We start from the raw sequence: 10383 nt of genomic DNA, 5'->3' as shown, positions 1-10383 counted from the left end.
ATGTGCAATGTATTTTGCCCGAGTCCTGACATACACCAAAATGTCATCAAAGAAGACTAGCACAAATTTTTGCAGCTGAGAATGAAATACCCTGCTCATTGTAGACTGGAAAGTGGTAGGTGCATTGGTTAACCCAAATGGCATAACCACAAACTCAAAATGACCACAATGACATCAGAATGTTGTCTTCTCAATGTCTTGCTTCGAAAGAGCTCAATAGTACTAGAGCTGGATTCATGATTTCTTTCGGCCTTTTCGGCTTGAGCCCTTTTCTTGGCATATGGCTCTTCTGGGCGATTCACCTAGAATCCCCTTTAAATTTTCCCAGATATGGCATGCTTTCAGAATGAAGATCCTATTCACTCTTTGGAAGGATAGAAATGTAGTTATTTTTACTCACAACTTTTTGGATATTAATGTCTCGCTTTATGCTAAAGCTTGCATTTGTAATAATGTATTAATGCAGATTCAGGTACAAGCTGACAAAGTGGCCCTGGAGGTGGGCCACTTATAGGAACTCCTCTAGCACTGGGGCAATGCCCCTTGTGCGGTTGCCAGAGTGCCGCTAGATTTTGTTTTTGCTGATCGCACTTTGCCGCGTGGCCGTTGCCACGGTCGTAGTTCCTCTGCCCGTCGCTCTTAGACCCCGCGGTCCCACGCTCCTCGGGCGGGAGAGACGATGCTTAGAGATGCCGCTCGACTTCTCCTCCGCGTCGTGGCTCTGCCTTTGGGTGGCCCTTTGCTGCTCTTGTGACTTTTGCTCCTCCCGCTGGTGATGGCCTTGGGTGGCCTTCTGTCACCACTTCCAAGTTTCCTCGCCTGGCTCTGGCGATTTCGCCTCCCAGGCAGGAGGAAGGAGAAACTGACAAAGATCCTGAAGATGGGTGGTCCATGCCGAACCCGACTCCTAACCTCGCTGATGTATGGGGCAAGAAAGATGATCTTGTTCCTCCTCCCTCAACTACCTTTGCTTTGGCTGCTTGAGGAAGTGTTTTTGATAAATAGCTTTGTTTTTTTTGCTTCTCGCCGCTGGCGGTGTGGCTCTTGCGGGGTGATCTTGTATCCCCGACCTTTTTTTGTGAATATGTACTTTAATATTTTAAATAAATAGAGAATACCTATTCATAAAAAAAATAAAAAAATGCATGACACTGTGTTTTAAATAAATGTGTTTAAAGACAATCTAAAATTCATTATTAAATAAAAATGTGTCTTTGAAATTACATTTTAAAATAGAAAATTGAAAATTTAGAAATTTCCAAATTGTTCGGCGTAATTACTCTATTGCTATTACTCTTTAATTGTTATTACTATTTATCTCGTAGCATTCCGTGTAGCATATCTTTCTAGGGCTAGGTAGTCCCACTCGGAGTTTGTTAGCCATGAATAATAGACGGTCTCATTAAAGAAACAATCTCAATATACCGGATTCAATATAAAATTGTTGGACCTTTACACTGCCATAGATCTTCGTCGGTCCAAAGGTTGCTCACTTTATCGTTATGTGTGAACGAAATCATTATTACTTCAATATGTCCGTTAATAAGTAGCTTATCCCGGATATCCATTTTTAATTACCGTGCTTTGAAACAAGCATCTAACCCGGGTTCGAATCTCAGCAGATTCGGAAGAGTAAAATCTTTGTTTATGTTTGTGAATGGTTTGAATTCCTGACCAAAATTGGTTCTCTTGTTCTGTTTATTAATGGCAATGGCACGGTCATTGCTGGGAAAACCAGATCCAATGGATGTACTATCGAATTCGTGGTATCATCTGAGGCTTTCGGTGAGGCATCCGCAGAGAGTGCCGACATGGGATGCCATAATTTTAACAGCGGCGAGTCCAGAGCAGGCGGAACTGTATGAGTGGCAATTGAGGAGAGCCAAGAGAATGGAGCGCATTGCTCACAGTACCATCACAATGGCTGTCCCTGATCCGCACGGTGCTCGCATTGGCTCTGGCGCAGCTACACTCTCTGCAATTCAAGCCCTCGCCGATCACATCGCCCAACATGATGAACCCCAGGTCTGCTCGACTATTCTCTTTTGCTTTTCTCTAACCTATTTTAAAGCAATTGCATCCTTGACCCGTAATGTGGAGATTGAAAACGTTGACGATGTGGGTTAATAATGCTTATTTGCTTATAAAGATGAATGGTGTACACGAATACACTTTTCTTTCTGTTGAAACAGTAATTTTATGTTGTTGTGCCTATCACAGAGGCCTGACACTCAAATCAAAGGAAGGCGTATCTTGTTTAACTGATATTTTAAGTACCCCCAGCCAAACAAAATTGTTTACTTCTGAAATTCTTAAAGATCTAATTTCCCCACACATTTTGTGACGCGTGTTAGTTATGCTTCTTTTCTTGTTAAAATGGAGATATAAAGCAAGAGTTGGATGCCATTTGTGACCTGATTTTAACACAATATTTGTTGTCAGAATTGAATAATCGGTGAAATTAAGATAGAAGGAAAATATATTCACCTGTGGAAATCTCAAATATATAGTTTTCCCTACTTCAATTATGTATGCTAGTTAAGTTTTTATTCTTGTTTAGGTGGATGCATGCATACCGAGAATTGAATGTGGTATATCACCTTATTTTGATATTTAATTTCTTCTCAGGATTTGAATCCCGGTATCTGCTATAAATGTTCGGATAAATTATCACTTAAAATTTAATTTCGCCCCTGTATCTTTTAAGATGGATGCATTTATACGGAGAGTTAGATGTACTATTTTACACAATTCCAACATTTTGGATGCCTCCTAGGACGTAAACATTGGGACCCAAGCTCTATCAAGTCGCCCCTAAAATGCTAATGTGCTTGTTTACTTGTTAAGATGAATTGATCTTTATCAAGAGTTAGATGTCGTATCTGACTTAATTTCAACACATTATTTCCCGGGGTTTAAGTCTTTCCAACGAAGGATCTCATGATTTGCAATCACTTAAGCTTATTCCATTAGAGTGTTGATAGATCTATTGAGTGATCACTGGCAGAGAGTGACTAAACTGAATTTATCAGTTCATTATTACTGGAAAGCATAGATTTTAGTTGAATCTTACTGGTTATGGAAAGTTTTACTCATTAGCCACCGGGTTAGCTCATCTAAGTTGGCACTGTAATGATAAAGTTTGAACTGTAACGCTTTGATACACTTATTGTTTCTGGATTTGATTGTGTGAGCAATTTTTATCATCAACCTCGAATCGCATTCTGTGAATCATCATCTTTCATCTCCTCTAAATTCTTGTTCATCCTGATGATCAATCAAGAGTGTGATTCGAAACATTGATGATAAAAATTGCTCACACAATCGAATCCAGAACAATAAATGTATAAAAAATGGATTGTGGAAATCTCATAGCTCTAACTGTACCGCTTTGTTGAAGGGTAGGTTGCCTAACCTTATTGAGTAGTACTTTGTGCTCTGTCGGGAAGGTGTTATTTAACGCAGGGCTGGTAAGCGTCATCATGGATCGTTTTACAACTTTGCTTCTTGATCCTCTGGAGTCACATGAAAAATACGGGGATCTATTTTAGTGAGATTTGAAATAAGCAGACCAATCTCCTTTTGCCCTTGAACCCCTTTCATGCCTTCCTTGAATACTGGAAAAGAACTTGCTTGACACTTGCGGTAGTAAGTTAAATGCTAGAAAAAAGGACGGCTGCAGCTAGGACACTGCCAGAGAGAGGACACTATTTCATATTGGCTTACTGGTGGTTTCAGTGATTTGTGATTGGACAAACACAGCAGAAGACTAGGGCCTTGCTAGTTGTTATGGAAGATTTATAAATGAGTTTTCACTATATGAATTGCGAAGAAAAACAATAAAGATCTATTTGGAGTAATGCAAAATCATTACAGATGTTCCTATTGTCGTTCCAGCAGACTCGTCTAATATCTTTACCATGTACACAGATGCCAACAATGCTATACGAAGAGGAAAGTTTGTAGCATATGTAAGTTGGAAATTGCTTATTGTGGAATTTTATATCTCATTTTGACCAAGAGCTTTGGCTACAGGAAAACATGAATTCTGAACAATGTACAGACTGCCTACAATTGCTGTACTTAACTCCTCAAGGAGAATTTTTAGACGATAAAACAATTTAGATGGTCATCAGTCGTTGATGAAGAGAGGGAAAAAATATTGTGGCCAATAGTTAATCATTTAAAACGACGTTGAATTATTATAAAGCAGTTTTTCCTGATAAATTATATCTAAGCAATGACTGTCAACTAATGCTGTAGTGTTAGTGTTTTCTCGGATCAATTAAATAAGTGTCATAAAGATATGGAAAGAACACAGATGAGAGCTAAATGGACACAGATGAGAGCTAAATTATACGATGATAAACATTGCTTTCTTAGATCTTTCAAGGTAGAAGATCAGTTTTTACCTAAATGTTCAAGATAAAGAGTTACTTATCTATAGGAAAAGATAGAAACTATCACCAGAAATAGTAAGATAAATGTGCTTCTAGCTTGCGGAAAAATGATCTAGTATTCTATGTAATTTTTATGAAGGCGCTATCTAGATTGTCCTTCCAACTTGTGTGCATGTAGCAGAGTAGCCGGATATGTCCATGCTGTTCCTTAGGCATGCGTACCACCAACCCTATATGGATACGGGTACTATATGGCTTAGATACGCGTTGGATATCATACCCTCATGTGCCCAAGAAACACTAATTTTTAGCTGTGTCGAATACTGTGTGATTTGATTTTTAGAAAGTCTAAGAGGAACCTTCCTAAACTTAATTTAAAAAACTTTATTCAGCAATTTTTTCTAATTTTTTTTGGTGTTTATAATTTTATATTTATATTTAACATTTTCTTTATGTTGTTGAAACGTTAGAGATTTAAAAAGAAATAAAATCTATTAATATATATTTAATTATTTATTCTTTATTAAATTATTAGTATTTAAATTTTAATATTATTTTGATTTACATTTTCTTATTTTATTATGGTTTTTAATTATCAATTAAGATTTAGAAAATTGAATTTGAGTGAATTTTTATTTTTTAAGTTCAAAGTATTATTGTTTATTTAGTTCTTTATATTTAAATTATTTAATGTATAATATATTTAGATTTTTTCTTTAATTTATATCCAGATTTTAGTTTGTTTTATTTTAATTTAGATTTAAATGACATCATTACAAATTTAATTATAGTTCCTAGTTTGTATATTGTAAATTGTTAAATCAACTTATTATTTATTTAGCAATTATGTGTCCATATTGCTTTAAAGTAATGGAAATCTCCTCTAATAACTTAGGAACTTGTGTGAAATATGTGTACATGTTTCTTATGAATGTTATATCCAACTATATGCATATTAAAGGTCTTTAAAAATGGTCGGATCCATATTCGATACCATATTCGTATCTATATTTGTATTCATGGCCATGCGACTTTGGCATGTAGAGGTAGTTGAATGAGAAGTACACGATCTATTTAGATTACTAGAAGAAAAGCAACATAATCATTGAATAGAGGAAGAATAGAGACATTATTACTTTGTGAGATCATGTGAGAGTCATCACATTTTGTGAGAGAATTAGGTCTTATCAAGGGAAATATGCCCATTCAAGGGGGAGGATGGTTATGGTCTTGAGAAAGTCAACCAAACATAAAGAATTTAGCAAATGCTTTTCTTTGACATTAAATGAATGCTTCATTGGCCAAACTAGGTGCAACAATTATTGTCAGTCAATTAATCTGTCATTCTAAATATATTTATAACATATTTCTTTTGATTGCTAAGATGGGATTTTTAGCCTTGCCCACACTTCTAGAGGCCACAAGGGGGGATCTCCTCTCCTTTATTTCAACATAGTTCCCAAAGGACACTAATTTAGTGAGAGTCTAGCTTGGGTGGGTGGCCAATCTCACACCAAGAGGTAGTGACCACCCTTGAGTGGTCATAGGTGACAACCATACCTAGGTGGCCAACCACACACAAGCTATGACCACACCTAGATGGCCCACCACACTTGGACAACCCACTACATTGTAAGCGGTGGTGACTACACTTGGGTGGTGTTGTGACGTTTTCACACATCGCCCCATTGCAAATGGGGACCCATGTTTTTTTTGCTCGTTTTGCTCGTTTTCGCTTTGTTTTTTTAGGGTTTTGTTAGTTTGTTAGTTGTCTGGATTTAGGGTCAAGCCTTAGGGTTTTAATTATCGTCTTTTCGGACCAAAATCCAGTCGGTTTTGAGAGCTTTTTGAATTTCCTTTTCTAGAATGCAAATTTTGAATGCAATGAATTTGCCAGAATGGTCTAATTTTCAATTGGAATGTTGATGCAGAGCTTAAATTTGTCTAAGTGTTGAAGACGAAATGTGAATTTTTGTCCAATTGAATATTTTTGACCAAATTTTGACTTTTTTGAATTTTGATCCTGGGCATTGGAATTGATTTGTTTTCGCCTCGTGAAGTGTTAAAATGTGAAAAATCTTGTTATTTTGGCCTGTAGGAGCAAAATCGCTCCTGTCCCTCAGTGAAGGACGGGAGCTCAATTTCAAATATCTCATCGTCCCTGCAGAGTCCAGACAAATTTTACGTTTGAAATAATGGAGAACGACGAGATCTTTCCATTGAATATAAATTGAAGATTTTCATGAGCACAGAAATGCCTCCAGAGGAAAGATCGCTCCTGTCCCTCAGTGAAGGACCGGAGCTACAAATTCAATTTCGCCTCGTCCTTGCAAGATTTTGATGACTTAATGATTTGAGGACGTCCAAAGGAAGATGCTTTGCCAAATGAATATAATTTGAGGTGCAAAAACGAAGGAGAATGACCTATATTGACCAAATCGCTCCTGTCCCTCTCCAAGGGACCAGGGCGAGGTACCTTGTAGCTCTCGTCCCCCTCCCAGGGACCAGAGCGATTTCCTTCATTATGCAAAATCCAGACAAAGGTCAAGGCAAGTTTACGTTCAAAAACAAGGAAAAACATGAGATAAATGCGTTGAATATAAATTGAAGATTTTTGGGACGTCCATAACAGTGCTAATTGCCTAAATCGCTCCTGTCCCTCAGTGAAGGACCGGAGCTACAAATCCAATTTTGCTTTGTCCTTGCAAGATTTTAACGTCTTGACGATGTGAAAAGGTCCAAAGAGGTACATTTTATCAAATGAATATAACTTGAAGTGCTGTCGGGGAGATCACATGGATAACCAAGTCCGGTTTGAGTGAGGTCCTGATCCTGAAATTTGGCTAAGTCTGGAATGTCCTGACCCTGAAATTTGACTAAGTCTGGAAACTGAAAAACCTCCAAAAACTAGATTTTGCAATATAACTCCTGGAGGTCTGAAACCACTCTCAAACATCCTGAAAGTATATATGGAATATAACTTAAAGTATAAGAAAGAAGAAACATAGAAGGAAATGTCACTTATACTTAAATGTTATATTCCATTAAAATTGTCCTGATTGAGAGTGCGAAAAGTCAAATTTCGCTCGTGTCCTTCTCCAAGGGTCCAGAGCGAAATGCGCTCGTGTCCCTCTCCAAGGGACCAAGGCGAATCGCTCGTGTCCCTCACCAAGGGTCCAGAGCGAAAATGCTTAGTTGAGCCATTCCTGACCTTGTTTGGACGAATCGAGACATCAAAGGCATGGTGAAGGACGAAATGAGCATGATAGAACATCCAGACTTGATCAAAAACAATGAAATGATGAAGTTTTGCCTAGAGGGTCAAATTCGCTCCTGTCCCTCACTGAAGGACCAGAGCGAAGTTCTTCATAAGGTACGATCTGGGCAAAGATCAAGCAAATTTTATGTTCGAAGGCAAGAAAGGAGGTCAATCGAACCCGTTGAAGACAAATTGAAGATTATCAAACGTCAACAAAGGACCAAAATGCTTAAGTTCGCTCCTGTCCCTCAGGAAGGGACCAGAGCGATTTTTGTTGTAGATGATTTTCTCGCCAAATTTCAACCGATCTCAAGGCATGAATGAATGAAAGGAGGCATTGCGAATCCGTTGAATATAATTTTCGAAGGTGATGAAGTGAAATGAGGCCCACAAGAGCAAAATCGCTCCTGTCCCTCAGTCAGGGACCAGGGCGATGAGGTACGTATCTTCCCACTTTTTCATTTTTGGGCGCTAAACAAATATTTTTTAAATTTATTTAAATGCTAGAAAAAAATCGATATTTAATTAAAAGCATTTAAATAGCGCATGGTATGTATTTATTAATTATTTTTTGCCTTTGTAAAAAATCGAAATTTATTAATTAAAAATAAAGGCATTTAATAATTAATTATTAATTTAATAAAAATCAAAAGGGAGCGCTTGGGTTTATTTTGTCAAGGTCGGCCTTTATTATTTATTAAAAAATCGTTTAATTTGCCTTATTAATTATCAAGTCGGCCTAAGGTCAATATGAAGGTGAGCGCCTATAAAGGAAGGTGTTTATTTCATTTTCACATCATCATTTATCATCTCTCATATGCAACTTGGAGAAGGCAAAAGAGGAGCGAATTTCATACAAAGGAAGGGCGAAATTATCATTCAAGAAGAGGAGCGAATTCAATCAAAGGTGGTGCGAAACTACTATCCAAAGGAGAGGCGAACTTGAAGTTTCTATTTGAGCGAAGTTGCCTAGGACGTCAAAGACATATCAAAGATGGCGAAATTGCTAACTTGAAGAGGAAATCACTTGCCAAGGACATATCAAAGGTGGCGAAGTTGTCTTTTTGAAGAAGAATCACGTTGATGACCATCTTACGTCAATTTTGCCTAGGCAATTGTATTCATTTTGCATTTTAGAGTTAAACTCTCAAGTAAGGTATGGCAAGATCTCTTGTTTTAATTTCAAATTTTGATTGTCATTGCCTTAATTTTGTTATTTTGTTTTGCCTTAGCTCAGTCTTTTTTAGGAAATGATTAATAAAGGACTTATCATTAAGTTTCCTAAAAAATTGCTCTCTAATTTATGTTATGTATTGCAAAATCATGGTACTAATTTTGAAATGTTGTGTAGGCATCAAATGGAGGTCTCTTCAAGGAAAATCAAGCCGGATCAAGGACGGTCTTCGCCAGGACGGTCTTCGCCAGGACGATCAAGCCAAGACATGGGCGACCTCTTTCAATCCAGCGTTCCAAGGCGAGGTACATCATCTTCCTGCACATCAAGGACGCAAGGAGTTAGAACAAGGGCTCGTTGAAGAAGCAAAATAGATCCAGAGGAATTAATTAAAGCAAGTTTCTCAACAATATCAAGATGAATATCTACCAAGTTCCAAGTGTCAAATGAGGTGGCGTCCTAGTCATCATTTCTCCAGTCAATGAAGTCCATCTCAGCATGTCCAGATTCAATGTACTTAACTCATGGAAGGTGGCACAAACTCCGATGTACCTACCCCGGCTATCCATTGGTCGATTTTTCTAAAAGGGACATGTGTCCAAGCAATACAATTTTATCATTGGTCAAGCATTAAATGTTATGTAATGGTTGTAACAAACCCTAATTAGGGTTTTTTATTGTAAAATCTTGGCCATTGATCTTAAATTGATCTAAGCCATCAAATTGTATTGTGGGCACTATATAAGCCCAAACATTTCATTTTGTAAGGGGAAAAATTTTAGATGATTAGAGAGAGTTGTAAATAGTTGGAAGAGTTAGAATATAGTTGATAGAATAGCAATTAGAGTAGAATAGGAGGACAAGGCAAGAAATTGTTGCCATTGATTGTAAACAAACTCCATTTTCATTGAAGTAATGGTGAAATATGTCGTTTTCTTGCAATTTGCATGGTTTCTTGTTGAGTCTTCAATCTTAGATGGTAGATGATTAAATGAATGGAGGGAATGTGATTGACTGATGGTGGAATTCGTACATCCATACTACTAGCAGTTTGTTGATTGCAGACTTGCCTTGCGTAGTCAACTGGAATCGTTCAGCTTAAGCTCAATTTCAATTTGTCGCCTCTTCATTGATATGCATCAACTTGGATGGTATCTATGCCTGCGGTGATGATTTGAACATCATAAAGCTCCCTTAGAAGATCGCACTAGTCTTGTGTAGATGTTCCATTGATGTCAAAACAAGATCTAGTTAGAGTTTCATCAAAAGGTCAAGTCATTGCTCCTACATTCTTAGTATTAGGATTAGATCCTCTCTTCGCCTTTATCCTTTTTCCATTTTTTTTTAATCTAAGTTAGTAAGAGCTTGTGTCCAGCAAAGCAGATCGGAAGTTCAATGTAAGTCCCCTTGTGATTCCAGCAAATCACATCATACCACTGGAGCTTGTCCACACGTGGAGACCCCACTAAAAGAACCTTGGAGTCTACCTAACTGATCCTTTACGCGAATCTTCAGCAGTTAGAGACTATTTTCTCAAGAGAGGATAAGAT

General features: G+C 37.6%; 1 protein-coding gene across 2 annotated transcripts in view; it reads left to right on the top strand.

Moving 5' to 3' along the window:
• Positions 1-1450: 1450 nt before the first annotated feature.
• LOC131030313 (bifunctional fucokinase/fucose pyrophosphorylase) overlaps positions 1451-10383 on the top strand; it is a 119023-nt gene continuing 110090 nt past the window's right edge. The window contains exon 1 of one of the 2 annotated variants that reach the window (XM_057961044.2): positions 1451-2025. In XM_057961044.2, coding sequence (XP_057817027.1) covers positions 1705-2025 — 321 coding nt within the window. In that variant the 5' untranslated portion in view covers positions 1451-1704. The remainder of the gene's footprint in view (positions 2026-10383) is intronic. The other variant, XM_057961045.1, reaches the window with a different exon arrangement.

This window comes from Cryptomeria japonica, chromosome 11 (assembly GCF_030272615.1).
Source record: "Cryptomeria japonica chromosome 11, Sugi_1.0, whole genome shotgun sequence".
Taxonomy (NCBI): domain Eukaryota; kingdom Viridiplantae; phylum Streptophyta; class Pinopsida; order Cupressales; family Cupressaceae; genus Cryptomeria; species Cryptomeria japonica.
This window is presented reverse-complemented; position numbering and strand designations above follow the sequence as displayed.